Here is a 19103-nt window from a genome sequence, read left to right on the forward strand (position 1 = left end):
ATCTTGGCTCACTGCAACCTCTGCCTCCCAGGTTCAAACGATTCTCCCGCCTCAGCCTACCGAGTAGCTGGGATTATAGGCATGCGTCACCATGCCCGGCCTATTTTTGCATTTTTAGTAGAGACGGGGTTTCCCCATGTTGGCCAGGCTGGTCTCAAACTCCTGACCTCAGATGATCCGCCCGCCTTGGCCTCCCAAAGTGCTGAAATTACAGGCGTGAGCCGGCCACTGCATTTTAATAAATAAGCAAGCTCTAATGAACTGAGGTGAAACCAACCATAGATAACTTCTACTAAGACTTACATTTTTTAATGCTTAAAAATTATGTCTTTTGTCTTAGGCAACTTGTATTGCTTTGAAAGTATATTCAAATAAATTTGTAAACCAATTTCATACTAAAAAGTATTTTTATTTTTTTGAGGCAGGGTCTCACTCTGTCACCCAGGCTGAAGTGCAGTGGTGTGATCCTAGCTCACTGCAGCCTTAAACTCCCAAACTCAAGGGACTCACCTGCCTCAGCTTTCAGAGTAGCTGGGACTACAGGCACACACGCCACCATGCTCAGGGGAGTTTTTTCATTTTTTTTTTTTGTAGAGACAGGACCTCGCTATATTGCCTAGGCTGGTCTCTAAGTCTTGGCCTCAAGCCATCCTCCCACCTCAGCCTCCCAAAGAGCTGGGATTACGGGTGTGAGCCGCTGTGCCCAGCTGAAATTATTTTTGAGAACACACTGCTTAAAAAATGTTCTCTGTAGCCAGGCACAGTGGCTCACATCTGTAATCCCAGCACTTTGGGAGGCCCAGGCGGGTGGATCACAAGGTCCAGAGTTCAAGACCAGCCTGGACAATATGGTGAAACCCCGTCTCTACTAAAAATACAAAAATTAGCCAAGAGTGGTGGTGGATGCCTGTAATCCCAGCTACTTGGGAGGCTGAGGCAGGGAACTGCTTGAACCCGGTAGGCGGAGGTTACAGTGAGCTGTTGTTGTGCCACTGCACTCCCGCCTGGGCGACAAGCCTGGGCGAGACTCCGTCTCAAAAAAAAAAAAAAGTTTTCCGTAAAGTCCTTTGAAAATGAAGGATTATTTTATGGAAAACTAATCACATACATACCCTTAATTTTTATCTTTAAAATTTTATTTGATTTTTCACACATCAGATTTGCTTAAGGCAAGACATGCCTAATATATAGGTTAGGACATACAGACAATCCAAAATCAAGGGCAAGTCACTTAACTCTGTGTCTCACTTCTCTTTATCTACAAATTGAGGACAATTCCTTCTTATGTGTAAATGGTTGTTATGAGAGTAAATTGGAATAACATGTTTAACCATTGGATCCAGACCCATGGTTCTCAAACTTAAGAGTGCATCAGAATCACTAGAGCGGGCCCATTCCCAAAGTTTCTGATTCAGCAAGTGAGGGGCAGAGCACAAGAATCTGCATTTCTAACAAGTTCCCAGGTGATGCTGACCCTCTGGTCAGGAACCACACTTTGAGAATCCCTGATGTAGACCAACATGTGCACGAATCTTGGCTCTGCCACTTAGCTTCTCTGAAACTCAGTTACTCTAACTCTAAAACTAGACATAAAGCTATCTCACAGGCTGTGGAATTTAGGAATTATGTAAGTAATGTACAGTGCCTGTTGTACAGTGCCTGTTATACCGTGCCTGGTTCATAACAGATATTTAGTAGTAGCAATAGTAGTTTTTACCACTACCACAAACACCAACACCGCCACTAATATTTCTACGAAGTAATGGAACATGTAGAACATTAACAATGCCAAATTGGGTTTTTTTTTGTCATTTTTTAAAATTGTATTTATCATGTACAACATATTTTGAAGTATACATACATTGTGGAATGGTTTGAACTAGCCAATTAACAAATGTGTCACTTTACATAATTATCATTTTTGCAGTCATTGTCAATTTTTTTTTTTTTTTTTTAGATGGAGTCTTGCTCTGTCGGCCAGGCTGGAGTGCAGTGGCGTGATCTCGGCTCACTGAAATCTTTGCCTTCTGAGTTCAAGTCATCCTCCCACCTCAGCCTCCCAAGTAGCTGGGATTACAGGCACATCACCACCACTCCCGGCTAATTAGCGTCAAATTTTTTAATTGCATTAAACTGCACTGTAATTTAAAGTTCCTTATTTTATATTAATTCCGTTTTTTTTTGAGAAGGCATCTCACTGTGTTGTCCAGGCGGGGGTGCAATGGTGGGATCTCGGCTCACTACAACTTCCGACTCCCGAGTTCAAGCAATTCTCCAGCCTTAGCCTCCTGAGTAGCTGCGACTACAGCGCGCACCACCATCCCTGGCTAATTTTTTGTATTTGTAGTAGAGACGGGGTTTCACCATATTGGCCAGGCTGGTCTCAAACTCCTGGTCTGAAGTGATCCACCCACCACCTCGGTCTCCCAAAGTGCCCGGCCTCTTAATTCCTTTTCTGATAAATGTTAATTATAAACTAGTTGACAAATCTCTACAATATATTTTATAACAGTGAAGAGGAAAATGGCTCTAGGGTACAATTGTTTGTGTTCAAATTTCAGTTCTGTCTTATATTAGCTATGTGTCTGTGGCTCCCAGTTTTCTAATCAATAAAATAAAAACACTAATAGTATAACAGTACCTACTTCATAAGGTTGTGAAAACTGCATGAGTTAAAATGTTTATTTTATGGTAGGCACTATTCAGTTAAAACTCATAAAATAAACATTCAATAAATGTTAACCATTATTATTATTACCCCAATATATTGTCAGTAACATTATGAATGATATATATTAAATCATTAAACAGATACAATTTTATTTGAAGGTAAAATTCAAATAATTAGTTTTTTTCGAATTATTAGTAAGAACTAGTCTTCTATTAGATTGAGCCATATGAACAGCTGATGTGCAACTACTTTTCACCTATAAAAAACAGTAATTTCATGTGGTTGAAGCTAACAGCTTTCATCCTAACCTCTCTGATCATTCCTCTGAGCCTGTTAGCAGTTCCACCCTAGTATGATCCAAGGTTTAATCATCAGCTCTCTTCTCACTCTGATCTTCCAGAAGGATAACACTCAAGACTACCATGGCTTTAATCAAAGACTAAAAATCCAAAGGTTTTATCTAGCCCATAGATGCATTTTATTCGGTCTACATAAAAAATTGTTCCTAAAACTGGAGAGTTCACACACACACACACACTCAACCCCATTCACAATAAATAAATAAATAAATAAATAAATAAATAAATAAATAAATTTCTGGCTTCTCTTGAAAAAAAAAAGGATGATCTGACAACAATGGGCAAACATTCCAAGCCTACAACTGTCTGGAACTAAGTGGCAGCTATCCCTTTACACAGGGTGTGACCTCTCCAACTTGCTAGTCTTTACACAGCCATACTCTTCACTCATTTACAGTTATGCACTGCTTAATGACTGGAATCTGTTCTGACAAATGTGTCCTGAGAAATGCATCATTAGGCAATTTCATCACTGTGCCAACATCAGTACATGAACCTAGATGGTAAAGCCTACTACACACCTAGGCTATAGGGTTTGGCTATCATTCCTAGGCTATAAACCTGCAAGCTTGTCCAATCTGCTGCCCACAGGCTGCATGTAGCACAGGATGGCTTTGAATGCAGCCCAATACAAATACATAAACTTTCTTAAAACATTATGAGGTTTTTTTGTAATTTTCTTTTTTAGCTCATCAGCTATCGTTAGTGTATTTTATGTGTGACCCAAGACAATTCTTCTTCCAATGTGGCCCAGGGAAGGCAAAAGATTTGATGCCCTGCTATAGAGTATGTTACTGGACTCAATACTGAGGGCAACTACAACACAATGGTAAGTATTTGTGTATCTAAACATAGAAAAAGTACAGTAAAAATATGGTATTATAATCTTATAGAACCACCATCATATATGTGGTCCATCGTTGACCTAAATGTCCTTATCAGCACTTGACTGTACTTATCTGCCTAGCCATTAGGCATTCATATTTTCAACTTCTAGTTCTACCTACCAGCAGTATGCTGACGATCACAAATCTCCATTTCCAGCCCAGACTCAGATCCAATTACCATCATCTATGTGTCCCACAGACACCTTAAACATAAGAGGTCCCTCACCACTACCTCTGCTCTCCTATATTCTCTATTTCAGATGCTGACAGTGAGGCACAATGGCTAACACCTGAAATCCCAGTAATTTGGGAGGCTAAGGCAGGAGGATTGCTTGGGCCCAGGAATTCAAGACCAGCCCTGGCAACATAGTGAGTTATATATACCTCAATAAAGTTGATTAAACATACACACATATAAATTTTAACTCAAAAAATAACTATTACAATAAAAATTTTTAATTAATAAAAAAAATTAGTCAGCCATGGTGGTGCAGGCTAATTTTTTTAGTAGTTCCAGCTACCTGGGAGGCTAAGGTGGGAGGATCACTTGAGCCCAGCAAGTCGAGGCTGCAGTGAGCCATGATCATGCCACTACACTCCAGCCTGGGTGACAGAGCAAGGCCCTGAAAAAAAAAAAAAAGAAGAAGAAAACAAAGGAAAGAAAGAGAGAGGGAGAGGAAGGAAGGAAGGAAGGAAGGAAGGAAGGAAGGAAGGAAGGAAGGAAGGAAGGAGTTGACAACATCCAACAGTAAGCCAAGCCAAGAGCATCACCCTTAGTACCCAAATTCTCTCACCTCTCATTTCTGAGCAATTACCAGTTCCTACAGATTAAAAAAAAAAAAAAAAACTTTTTTAGAGACAGGGCATCACTATATTGCCCAGGCTGGAGTGCAGTGGCTATGCACAGGTGTGATCATAGAACACTACAGTCTTAAACTCCTGGGCTCAAGTGGTCCTCTGGCCTCAGCCTCCTAAATAGCTAGGACTACAGGTGCATACCACTGTGCCCCAGTTCCTATAGATTTTTTAAAATCTCAAATCTAGTCCATTTTCCTCCCTATTATCACTGCTTTAATCTATTTAAGGTCTCATCAACAACCACAGCTATGTTATAACACTATGAATAAACTGCCCATGCTCCAAGCCAAAGACACTGCTCCCACCTGTGTGTTAGATCCCATTCTCTCTTGCTTTCTCCAGGACACTGATCCAGCAACTATCTCCTTTCTCTCTTGCATCATCAATTCTTCCCTCTTTACTGAATCACTGCCAACAACATAGAAATGCTATCATTTCTCTTATCCTACAAAAACAAAACAAAAGCTCCCTTGCTCCCATTTCCCCTTCCGGTTACTGCTATATTTCTCATCTCTCCTTTACATCAAAACTTGAATGCACTGTCTCCACTCCTATCTGAAAATCACTCTTCTCAAGGTTACCAATAAACTTCTCAGTATTAAATCCTGTAATCATTTCTCAATCCTCATCTTATTTGATCTGTCAGTAGCATTTGACATAGTTGCTGATCCTTCTCTCCTCCTAGAAACACCTTTTCTTGTGGCTTCCAGAGTACCACATTCATTTGGTTTTCCTCCTCCTTTTTGGTTGCTTCTTCTCAATCTCTTTTGCTGGTTTTACCTCATCTTGCGCCCTCTCAATAAATGTTTGAGTGCCCCAGGGCTCTGTAGTTGGACCTCTTTTCTCTCAACATTTATTCCCAAATTCTTGTGGCTTTCAATACCATCTATGTGCCAATGACTCCCAACTCTATTTCTGCAGCCCAAACTTTTCCACTGAACTCCAACTGCCTACTTGACATCTCCATTTGCCTATTTGGTGGACATTTAAAACTTGTTTAGTAAACATGTCCAAAGCTAAGCTCTGATGCCCACATTTCCCTCACCCTCCCAAAACTAGTTCCTCCTGCAATCTTCCACTTCAGTTAATGGCAACTCCATTCTTGTTACTCGACCTAGACTTGTCTTTCTGTCATATGTTGCAGCTCAACCTTCAGAATAAATATACTGTCATACAATGAAGTATTACTTAGCAATATAAAAGGAACTATTAATATATACAACAACATAGATGAATCTTAAAAACATTATGCTGAGCTAAAATAAAGCCAGAGAAGAGAGTACATATGGTATGATTCCATTTATGTGAAATTCTCCTAACAAAACATCTATTCTACAATGATAGAAAGCAGAAAAGTAGTTGCCTGGGGCCGGGGGCTGGAGCTGGGGACTGACTGACAGGAGCATAAAGGAATCTTTTGGAGTGATGGAATCTATATCTTGATTGTGGTGGTAGTCATGAGTAAATAAACTGATTAAAACGCATAACTGTATATTGTGTACATTTTATTGTATGTTAATTACACCTCAATAAAGGTGATTAAACATGCACACAATTCGACCACTTCTCACTATCTCCCCATCTCTACTGCTACCATGTGGGAGCCACTACCACCTCTCTTCTGGTTTACAACAGCCTCTTACTGCAGAAATAGTTTCCCTACTTCTGTCCTTGCCCCTCTGAATTTTACTCCCAACACAGTGGCCAGAGTCATCCTGTTAAAACATAAATCACACCATGTCACTCCTCTGCTCAAAACCTTCTAATGGCCTTTTATCTCAGTCAAATTCAATGCCCTTATAAAGGCCTCATATGGTTGGACTTCCTGTGTCCTCTCAGATTTCATTCCCCATTACTCTCCCCCCATGGTTATCTGCACTCCAGCCAGAGCTGACCTCTAGCTGTTCTTCAAATATATGAGTATAAACTACAAAAAGAAAAACAAAACAAAGTATATGACTGTGTTGGGGAGGGAGGCAGGGTGGGTACGTAGAGAAATGACGTATTCACCCCACCTCCCCCACCAACATAGCCATATACTTTGTTCCCTGACTTTCTTCTGCTCTTCACTAAAAAGGCACCATCTCAGTGAGTCTTTCCCTAGCTACCCTATTTAAAATTTCAACACTTCCCCTCTCCCTGCAACCTCACCTCTATTTCATTTTCTCCTTTCCTATTTTATTTTTTTCTCCCCAGGACTTATCACTCTCATTTACTTATATTTTACTAACTTATCATGTTGATCGTGTTGATTACCTTTCTCCTTTCCTGGAATGGATGACTCAAAGGGCAAGGAATTTTATCTGTTTTGTATACCACTGTATCCCCAGAATAATGTCTAAAATAGATGTTGAATGAATAAATGAATGTATCTGAACAAACTCTAGCTTTCCCTTTAATAGTTGACAGTAGAATTTGTTTTATAATGCATCAACTGATATTTCATTTGCTTAAAAAAAAACTGGTGTATTCAATAAAAACTTCAGCACATTTAAACATATGTTCACATATATAGCTAAAATTTGCTTTCAATTCTAATCAAGAATTTAAGATCTCTCAGACACTGATAACTTTTTATCAAATTTGCAGGGATTTTATGATCAAGGACCTATGAATGTGAAATAGCTCTCATTAAAAAAAAAAATACAGTCTTACCAAGTTCTTTGCAAAATCCAGATCTCATGCTAAAACTCCCATAACTACTACAATAGAAAATAAACTAATTATTCTGCCAGTTTCAGAACTATGAATCCATTTTTAAAATGTGCATAACTCTTATCATTTAAATCCTTCCTGAGGAATATTTCTTGTTTTATAAGCCAAATAAATATGAGAGTGCCAAAGGGGACATAAATAATTTAAAAGTAAATCAGAAGGTAGAGGTACAGCTTCTGAGGGTCCAAAGGAGGTGTCTCCTTCTTAGTAACTGCAGAGAAGAGAATTCCATACTGCAGCCTTACCTGCACCCAGCAGCTCTTTCTTGAAATGCATTAAAATATTCAACTTCATTCAAGTAAAGAGTTCCAGAGTGTAGGAATTATCTGCTTTGATTTATAGGCAGCATTACATATTTAACTTAAAAATAAAAACTCTGGGCTTTCATAATAGGATTTAAAATGTTTTATGAAGTTAAATATAGTAGAAAATTTCAGGACAGCATCGTTATTAAAGCAGCTCTGAATAAATTATATCATCAAACACAGTAAATATTTTAAGGATATGTGGAAGAAAGCATTAGAGATATCACTATTGAGTACACTGGTTTAGGTTTGTTGAATATAACCTGCATCTTTCATTACTATCTGTCAATTTCTGAAACAAGACAATGAAGAAAAATAACTGCAATTCACTATCCTAGCACAAAAAGACAACAGCTGCCTAAACACCTCATATAACATATCTGGCCTCTGTTAGACTTCATAACCAAAACATTTTTAAGCAATAAATGTATTTAATATTTATTTATCTTGGCTTACCTAGCATCTCTAACAGCGCACTGTTACTTGTAGTTGAGAGAAAGTGCTAACCTCTCCAAATCTTTTCATTTCTAAGTTTCCTGGACTGCTCTAAACATAAAAGAGAGATTACTCTGGAAAGGCAAAATAACAAAACCATTAATACTAAAACTAACAGTCACTCCTAATAGACAAGAGGTACTTTAGGACAAGATCATTAAAATTGACTTTTATTTGCTGGTTTAGAGTTTTCAAAGCAAGATGAAATGAGAATGATCATACAGTACCTTACCCTTTCTACCCGTGAACCATAGCATGCAATGCCGAAACATAGCAGTGGCAGATGGCATTTAACTATAAAAAGGATAATAGCAGAGAAATGATGGCTGGCAGACAAAACACAGAAATACAGATGAAATGAATGCAAACTTGTAGTTCTTGAAGCAGAGCAAAACCTTTAAGCCAAAGGTTGCCACTAAGCTTCAATTTAATTTATATTTTGAGTTTTACACAGACAAACACTGCAACCTTCACAATCAGTCTTTAGACTCTTCATGCAGAAGCAGAACCATACTCCTTGATAAAGAAGATCAGCAACCTTCTGTAAACACAAGCCAGCAGCAGCAGCAGCCCATTACTCTCTCCCTTCACTGATTTTTATCCTTTAAAATTTTCATCTCCAACTGCAGCCAGATCCACAGTCGTTTCAAATCGATCTACATCCATTGCAGATACAAATCCCTGCCTAACCTGCAGTACCACTTCATCCAGAATGTTCCTATGCACTCGTTCATGCAGGATCAGTTGCAAAACCATTCAAGTCATCCAGCAAACAACCCAAAAGAGAAGAAAAGAAGCAGATGGGACTATGAAGAGAAAGAATCTCTTCTTTCAGCTCACCCTGGAAATGGAAGGTTTTCTGATCAACAGTTATTGTGAAGGTGCTGTCGTCCTCATCGTCTATACCAATCACAGCTCCCTGTGAAACAAAGAGCAAAATCCCAATAAGGCAAACAATGACATCAGCAATATTCACTACTGCTATAGCCCTGGAATACTCAATGCACCAACGACACTGGAAGCAGGCTAGACACAGAAAAGAGGAATCTGAGACTCTAGCTTTGCTTAAGGAGAAAGAACTAAAGGAGAGGAGCTGGCAGGACACTCTAGTACCATGTACAGGTACATTCTATGCCTTCCTTAAGGGCATAGATGTGCTGGGAGGCGGAAGGGACAAACACAGAAGCTGAATCTAGGATCTGTGTTTTAAGAGCCAGCCACTGAGCCTTTCTGAACTTCAGAATGCTCTCTAAAATGGGAGTCAAAAACCTACACCTCACCAGGTTGTTGTAAGGCTGAAAGAAGGCAGGTGCTCTTCATCAGGCTGCTTCTGTGATAGTATATACTTGTTAGTGTAGAAATGCCAGGTGACATTTGCTTCAAAACACTGTCCCAACCCCCTCTTCCAAGTGCTCCCATAACCACTTGTACATTGCCCTCCAAGAGCACTTTTCACAGTATACTGTGATTATCTGTTCATATGTCAGCCTCTTCCTACAGAACCACTATGAAATCTTAGAAATCAAGGACTATTTTATTTGATACATGGCACTTAAGTACATACTTAGTATATGTTTCTAAATAAGAGCACAAACAACTCTCCAAACTGGGGGGTGGCAGGCACACACAATGGGGAACTGAATTTACAAGTTGTTTTGGGAAGGCGGACTGGGTAGGGTTCAACCCTTTTAAAAAATATTTTTTATTACTATTTTTTGAGACAGAGCCTCACCCTGTTGCCTAGGCTGTCACCCAGGCTGGAGTGCAGTGGCACGATCTTGGCTCACTGCAACCTCCACCTCCCAGGTTCAAGCGATTCTCCTGCCTCACCTCCCAAGTAGCTGGGATTACAAGTCTGTGCCACCACACCCGGCTAACTTTTGTATTTTTAGTACAGACAGGGTTTCACCTTGTTGGCCAGGCTGGTCTCGAACTTCTGACCTCAAGTGATCTGCCTGCCTCAGTCTCCCAAAGTGCTGGGATTACAGGAGTGCGCCACCACACCTGGCCCCCTTTTCTTAATATTCAACTACATGCATTCTGTGAAGACAATAGGAATTAAGATAAGAGACAGGAAACTAAGCAAAATAGGGAATCTATTGTTCAATGTCCTTAAGAAAAAAGTATCTTAAGTATTCCAGAGAGAAAGACTACAGAACACAGAATAGGTCAAATGCCTCAGGTGATAAGAGAAGCCGTGTGCCCTTGATAAAACCAGAGACCTTGACAAGGGAGTTGAAATGACTCAAGGGGACAAAATACCTAATCCCATGAAAAAAGGCTACATAGGGGGACTACTCCTATACCAGGAATATTAGGGAATAGGATCAAACATTTATTCATTTCTTCCCCAGAGGCTATCTGGATGAACCCCAACTCTATCCAAATTCCACCTACTTGAATTACTTTACTTATTCCTCAGTGTCAGATGGGGTAGGAAATTTTATCTCCATTTTCAAATAGGGAAAGTGTCTCCAGAGAGTATAATGACTTGCCCAAGGTCACACAAAGAGTTAACAGCAGAACCAGTACCAGATCACCATTGGCATGGAACCTAGCTATTCCACGACAGCAAATACAGACACACTTCAGTGGGTAAGCACGTGCAGAAACAGCTCATTCTGGTTAATGTAATTTGTGATTAACTGAGTTAACCTTCTAACTTGTGATGTATCAAATATTTCCTGAGTCATAACTAAATACCAAAATATATGCTATATACAGCTCTGGAATATATGCCCTGCCTTCAAGGCACTTATATCCAGTACAGGAGATAAAACATGCAAAGAGATGACTATAATACAGGGAGAAAAGTTATCTCTCTCTGGATGAACCTTGAAAACAGTATGCTAAGTGAAAGAAGCTAGTCACTAAGGATCACATGTTACATGATTCTACTTACAAAAAATGTCCAGAATAGGCAAATTCATAGACTGACAGTAGATCAGTGGTTGTCTAGTGCTGGGAGGGTTGAGGTGAAATGGGGAATGGCTGCTAATGGGTATACTAGATTTCTTTACAAGGTGATGAAAACATTCTAAAATTGACTATGATGATGGTTGAACAACTCTGTGAATATACTAAAAACATAAATTGGATACTCCAAGTTGATAAATTGCATAGTATATGTATTATATCTCAACAAAGCTATTGCAACTCACTCCACTCTCAAATGCCTGCTCTTTCTCTTGAGTTCCTTAATTAAGAACCCAAATGTAAGCTCAACAAGTCACCTAGTCAACTCTGGTAGAAACCTCCAGGTCTGTACAACTTCCCCTTGTTCCATTACCACAGGCTGTGCTCATTCTACCTCTCAACTATTAAGTTCACCAACTTGTCTCCATCCTCTCTGCTACTTCTGTAATTCAGGCTTTCATCATTTCTTGTTTGGTAACAATCTGCCTGCCTTCAGTCTGGACACTTTACAGTTAGTTCACAGTCCTTGCTATTGCCGGAGTAATATTTCTGAAGCACAGACTCTTATTAGAGACTCACATGTTTAAAACCTTCCTTGGCTCTCTATGAACTAACAGATAAAGTCAGCATTACTTCATAATGTCATTCAAGGCTGTTCAAAATCTGACCCAACCAACATTTCCACTATCGTCACCCAGCTTCCTTCTGCCCCACCTCACAGAGACCCCATATGAATTCAGCTTCCACATTTCTTCCACATACCTCACTCATGAAAATGAGTTCAGTGCAATAGCTGGCAGCATTAACTAGTCACTGTGGTTTAGTGCTCTGTGATGACAAGACTGACGGCAGTGTTATCCAACAGAACTTTCTGCAGTGATTAAAATGTTCTGTATTTGTGCTGTTCAGTTTAATAGTCACTAGCAACAAGTGGCTACTGAACATTTCAAATATGACTAGTATGACTGAGGATCTTATTTAAATTTTTAAAATAATTATTTTAATATTTTAAATTTTTAAAAACACCAAGCAATTTCACTTTTTAAGGTCATTCTTCAAGCTCTATTTCTCACCATTTGTTAAACAAAAGCAAAATCCTACATCTCCCTCTAGCTACCACATCTCCTCACATTGCTTTCAGAGAGGAGCTTTTTGAAAATTGGCTGTACCTTAACCTTCCATCCACTCTTGCAAGCTGGCTTCCTTCCTCTCACGGCACCAAACTTCTCTCTCACAGATCTCCAATGACCACATTACTATTCTAGTTTTGTTGTACAGAACTTCTCCGGAGGCCGGGTGCGGCGGCTCACACCTGTAATCCTAGCCCTTTGGGAGGCCGAGGCGGGCGGATCACCTGAGGTCAGGGGTTTGAGACCAGCCTGGTCAACATGTTGAAACCCTGTCTCTACTAAAAATACAAAAATTAGCCAGGCATGGTGGAGCATGCCTGTAATCCCAGCTACTCAGGAGGCCGAGGCAGGAGAATCACTTCAAGGCAGAGATTGCTGTGAGCCAAGATCGCACCACTGCACTCCAGCCTGGGTGACAGAGCGAGACTCTAAAAAATATATATATATATATATATACACAAAACATTTCTCTGGAGCACCTGTTGCTGCTGCAGAAACATTTCTCGCTGCATACTTTAGATAGTCTATATGGAAAAAAACATTACTTTCTGGACCTTTGCACTTTCCCCTCTCTAACCGAAGGCTTCTTTGAAGACTCGAACCTAGCTAACAGTCTCCTACTCCAATCAGGTCTTGTCATGATCCTGAGCATTCTTCAGTGTATATATGCACAATTGATCTGATGCTCTGGTCTCTCAGTGTCTTGATTTGTTGAATTACTCAAATGAACTACATTGCTATTCTCCTTCAGTCATTTATTTCCTATGACAAAAACCCTACACCCACACTGTCCAATACAATAGCCATTAGCCACATATTGGGTATTTAAGTTCTAATTAAAGTTAAGTAAAAATTTAAAATAAGTCCCTCAGGCCGGGCGCGGTGGCTCATGCCTGTAATCCCACCACTTTGGGAGGCCAAGGCTGGCAGATCACCTGAGGTCGGGAGTTCAAGACCAGTCTGACCAACATGGAGAAACTCCGTCTCTACTAAAAATACAAAATTAGCCAGGCATGGTGGTGCAAGCCTGTAATCCCAGCTACTCGGGAGGCTGAGGCAGGAGAATCACTTGAACCCGGGAGCTGGAGGTTGCCGTGAACCAAGACTGCCCCATTGCACTCCAGCCTGGGAAACAAGAGCGAAACTCTGTCTCAAAAACTAAATAAATAAATAAAGTAAGTCCCTTAGTCACACTAGTCATATTTCAAATGTTCAACAGCCACTTGTGGCTAATGACTATGAAACTGAACAGCACAAATACAGAACATTTTAATCACTGCAGAAAGGTCTGTTGGATAACACTGCCGTGAATCTTATCATCACAGAGCACTAAACCACAGTAAATAGTTAATGCTGCCAGCTATTGAACCGAACTCATTTTCATGAGTGAGGCATTATGCTAAGCATTTTACATATACTATCTCATCTGAAAATAACACTACATTGAAATGTAACATATATACAAATCACAAGTGTACAGCTCAATGAACAGAAAAGCTCCCCTTGTAACACTCCTAATCATTAACCCAACCCTCCATTCCAAAGATAAATACTATCCTTAGTTCTAATATAACAATTAGTTTAGTCTGTCTTTGAACTTTTTTATTTATTTATTTATTTTTGAAACAGAGTCTTACTCTGTTGCCAAGGTTGGACTGCAGTGGCGTGATCTCAGCTCACTGCAACCTCTGCCTCTGAGGCTCAAGTGATATTTGTGCCTCAGCCTCTTGAGTAACTGGGATTACAGGCATGCATCATCACACGCCCGGCTGATTTTTATATTTTTTGTAGAGACAGGGTTCACCATGTTGGCCAAGCTGGTCTCAAACTCCTGGCCTCAAGTGATCCACCCATCCCAGCCTCTCAAAGTGCTGGGATTACAGGCAGGAGTCATCATGCCTGGCCCTGTCTTTGAATTTTATACAAATGGACTCACACCACTTATTTTCCTTTGTGTCTGGCTTCTTTCATGCACCATGTTTGTAAGATTCATCCATATTGTTGCATGAAGCAGTAGTTTGTTCACTTTTATTGCTATATATATGTCATTCCTCTGTATAGACCCACAATTATCAATTCCATTGTGCATGGACATTTATGTTGTTTTCAGTTTTACGTTATTAGAATAAAGCTCCTATGAATATTCTTATTCATATCTTTTGTTATACATGTATTTATATTAAATACAAATCTAGGAAAGTAAATTTGCTAGGTCACAGGATACGCATATATCAGGTTTAGGAGATACTATCAAATCGTCCTCAAAAGTGGTTGTGTCAGCTATACTCCCATCAGTGGTATACGACAGTTTCAACTGTTCCAATAACTTCACTAACAGTTTTTCACCTTAGTTATTCTTGGCAGGTAAGTAGTGACATCTCATAATGGTTTTAACTTCCACTTCCCTAATAACTGACAAGGTTAAGTATGTTTTCATGGTTTTTGACCATTTGAAGATCCTCTTTTGTGAAATAGTTTAAGTTTCTTCTCCATTGACAAGACTGGACTATCTTTTTCTAATGACTTGTAGGAGTTCTTTCTATATCATGGGTATGAGCCCTTCAATGGTTATAAATTAAGCAAGTATCTACTTCTACTCTGTTGCCTGCTTTTGCACTCACATAATGATATCTTTTGATGAAGAATTCTTAACTTTAATGTAGGACAGTGTATTGACTTTACATTTTATAGTTCTGCTTTCTATGTCTCCTTTAAGAAGTCTTTCCCAGTCCCAAGGCCATGAAAATATTCTCCTACATTATCTTCTGGAAGGCTTTACATTTGGATATCAGGTGGAGTAAATCCTCCAATTTAAAAAAAGTTTTTTAATAAATAAACATCTTCAACATAGTCATAGCCAGCCATCCCCAAAGGGGCAGAGGAAAGCAAATCACCATTTCTACTGGGTTCTGTATGTTGGCTGAGAAGGCAGGAATCAGGAATGGATACTCTTGACTCTTCATAAATTTTTAGTCAGCTACACACGTTTTACACACACACACACACACACACACTTGCCAGCATAATGACTCAAATGACTAGAAATAAACTGGGATTTGCCAGTCTAAATAAATAGACTGTCATTTATTTAGGTCTTTTTAAATTTCAATAATGTTTTATCATTTCCTGAGTAGAGGTCTCACTCATCTTTTGTTAATATTTATTCCTAAAAATTTGATGCTTTTTGATGCTATTATAAATGTTCTCCATTTTAAAAAATTCATGTTCTGATTGCCAGTTGTTAGTATACAGAAATATCACTGATTGGCCGGGTGCGGTGGCTCACGCCTGTAATCCTAGTACTTTGGGAGGCCAAGGCGGGCAGATCATGAGGTCAGGTGATCAAGACCATCCTGGCTAACACGGTGAAACCCCATCTCTACTAAAAATACAAAAAATTAGCCAGGCCTGGTGGTGGGCGCCTGTAGTCCTAGCTACTCAGGAGGCTGAGGCAGGAGAATGGCGTGAACCTGGGAGGTGGAGCTTACAGTGAGCCGAGATCGCGCCACTGCACTCCACCCTAGGCGACAGAGCGAGACTCTGTCTCAAAAAAAAAAAAAAAAAATTTGTTGATTTTTATATAATGACTTTGTATCTGGTTATCTTGCTAGATTCAATTCTCAATTCTAATAGTTATATCTATAGATTCTTTTGGATTTTCCATATGCTCGATTAAGTTGCTGTGAATAATAGTTTTATTACTTCTACTCCAAGCCTTACACCTTATATGTCTTTTATTGCTTTATTCATTGGCTAGGACTCCCAACAACAAAAGCAGTCATCGGGTAGAAATTCTAAACCTTCCTGATATGCCCTCCCACCTGAAGACTCACTTGCATCTAAACCCAGCGTGCTTCCTTTCCACTTATCATAATGGAAAAGGTGTCCATTCTTCTATCGAAAACCCAGTCCTTCTACACTCATGCTCCATATCCCTGCCAATTTTCAATTTCTGTCTCTCTCTTCCTGGTCTCTATTTCTCTTCTCTGTCTCTCTCTCTCTTTTTCCCAACTGCATTTACACATACTCAAGACTCAAGTCTTTACACTCTTTAACAACAGCCCTTTTCAATTCCATGTCCTAACCAAGCAATTGGCCAGCCTCTCTCATTCCCTTTTAGTCAAGATTATTCAGCTGTCCAATCCTCTAGTTTATAATTTATTTTAACCTTCCATTCCTTGGAGGATATGTTACCACACCAATGGTTCTTCTTCACCTTCACACAAGGTGACCATACGACCTGGTTTGCCAGGAACAATCCTGGATTATTCCTGTTGTCCTGGCTCAATAATGAATAGATCCCCCTTTCATTCTCAAGCAGTTCTGGTTTAAGGGATGTGGTCACTCTCCGCCACAGCCTAGCCTACAAGGCCCTTAGTGATTTGCTCTATGCCTACCTCTCTATTCTACACTTAAATAGCTTAAGGTTTACCAATTGCCCCAATTTCTCTCCTACCACCATTTTTTGCACATGTTCCCTCTGCCTGAGACATCCTTCCTCTCCCTTTATCTGGGTTTAGAGTATTTTTTTGATTATATCTGGTAAAGCAAAACTCCCTTTGATAATCTATATATGAAATGGTGTTCTGTTGTTAAGAAAAGTTATTTGTTATACTAACCCACAAAAATATCAATGTTTTTCTTTCAACTCCACTTTTATGACCCCCATTGTGCCAACATAATAAACATATACATCTTTCAGTGACCTCTCATGATTTTTTTCTGAAGGTTTCAGATGGTCAACTTCTTAAAGTTCTATCAGTACTTGAGGTCACCAAGGTGCCTGTTGCTCCAGGGTCACACTATCAAGGCACCAAAAAGAAACTAGAGCTACACAGTCTTGTCCCACTGGATGAATTTCCTGACTTTCTCTCTTTTCCTTTTTTTTCTATACACACAGACATACTTCAGACATGAATCATCATTCTGATGCCAAAGACAGAAAGATAGTTTTGCTCTCACGGCTTGGGGTAAAAAAAGAGAAAGAAACAAAATTCTGGCTATTTTGGGGCCAATCTCCCTTTGCGAAAAGTAGGCTGGTGAACTGGTTCCAAAGATAATAAAAAAGAATGATGACTCCTCTGAGACATAGATTGCTCACAGGCTCCTAAAAGGAATGTAGACAGTGCTAAGAATACACAGCATAGCTACTCCCATTATAACTCTACAACCACATACTTTTCATCACTGCTTAAATGACATTGGAAGTCTATTTACATTCACATAGTGCATTTAAATGTGGTCCCTGAGATTTAGGCAGAACAGGTCACTACTCTTCTTTAGAGATTCAGAAACTGAGACTCAGATTTAAAAAAAATTTTTTTTAAGTTTGCCAAAAGTCCAACAACTAAAAGGGAGAAGAATACTAGGTCTTGCAAACCCTGATCCAAAGCCTGTTCTTAACAGGACATGGTGACAGTAAACAATATTCACTAATTACTTCAACAAACTTATTAAATACCTATTCTGGGCCAAGAACAGTAACAGCCAGGGGATACAAAACATGTCTATGCCCTGGAGGAACATACAGTCTAGAGAGGAGTGACAGAATCAATAATATAGAAGGGAGCAGAATGGCTTGCGGTTCAACCTGCTCGCTAAAGAAGACACTGCATGGAGGACCTACTTTAGCATCATTCATTCATTGATTCAACAAGTATTTATTGAATTTCTAGGCACTGGCCTAGATGCCAGTAAGAGAGTGGTAAACAATTTGCTTTGCTTTTGCATTCAATATTTTACCTTCTTATTCCCCCTTATATGAATTGAAAGTATGTAACTTTTCTACATTTTGAGAATTCTTTTGTCTTTTTTACTGATTTGTGTGCATTTCGGGGGATTTTCTTTTTGTCTTCTTTATTAATATGCAGGAGTTATTTACATATACACAGAATATTAATCCTTTGCCAATTGATGTATTTTAAGTATTTTCTCTTCTATCCATGAGTTGTCTTTTCCCTTTGACTGTGGTATCTTTTTTTGTTCAAAGGTTTTAAATTTTGAATGTTGTCAAATCCACAAATATTTGCCATTGTGGTTTATGCTTTCTGCTCTATCTTGACATCATAAAGATATCACCTATGCTTTTTTTCTAAGTTTAAAATTTCATTTTATACCTCTTATACATCTGAAATTTGTTTTTGTGTATCACATGGGGTAAAGAGTAATATTCTTTTTTTCATATGGACACCCAATTGATCCAGTTTCATTTACTAAGTGATAATGTCTGATTTGTAACGCTCTATCATATACCAAATTTCCAGCTTTTTCCAAGACCCAAATCCAAATGGTTCTGTTTTTCAGCTTTCTCTTCCATTCCGCTAATCTATTTCTGTCTCTTATAACACCACCATACCATTTTAATTACCATAGTTTCAGTTAAAAACTTAATATCTGGAGTGGCAAGTCCACCAACTCCTTATTCTTTAAAAATATCTCTCCCCTTTCCCAAATTTTAAATGACTTTTAGAATCACCTTGTCAAGTTCTTTGACAGCCTAATTTTGTTGATTTATGCTTTTTTGAGAAATTATCCATTTTCATATAAGCTTTCAAATTTATTGGCAAAATGTATTTGTAGTAGCTTCCTGCCAATTTTTCATCTCTACTATTACGTACTTTTCTTTTTTTCATTCTTAATATTATTTATTTGTGCCTTTGTTTTTTTCCTCCCAATCTAACCAGGGTTTATTTTATTACTTTTTTCACAGAATCACAGTTCAGTTGGTTTATGCTCTCTAGTGTTTATTTCCCATTTCATTAGTGTAT

At 39.1% G+C, this 19103-nt stretch overlaps 1 protein-coding gene across 8 annotated transcripts in view; it reads right to left on the minus strand.

Annotated features, from left to right (window-relative positions):
* The window catches only part of OSBPL9 (oxysterol binding protein like 9), a 275275-nt gene that overhangs the window by 108686 nt on the left and 147486 nt on the right, over positions 1-19103 (minus strand). For 6 of the 8 annotated variants that reach the window (XM_063607656.1, XM_057298908.2, XM_063607654.1 and 3 more), the window contains one exon: positions 9131-9209. The exons of 1 other annotated variant lie outside the window; for it this stretch is intronic. In XM_063607656.1, coding sequence (XP_063463726.1) covers positions 9131-9209 — 79 coding nt within the window. Of the gene's footprint in view, positions 1-8251; positions 8365-9130; positions 9210-19103 lie in introns of those variants that run through there. One more of the 8 variants, XM_055092996.2, reaches the window with a different exon arrangement.

Source organism: Pan paniscus, chromosome 1, assembly GCF_029289425.2.
Source record: "Pan paniscus chromosome 1, NHGRI_mPanPan1-v2.0_pri, whole genome shotgun sequence".
Taxonomy (NCBI): domain Eukaryota; kingdom Metazoa; phylum Chordata; class Mammalia; order Primates; family Hominidae; genus Pan; species Pan paniscus.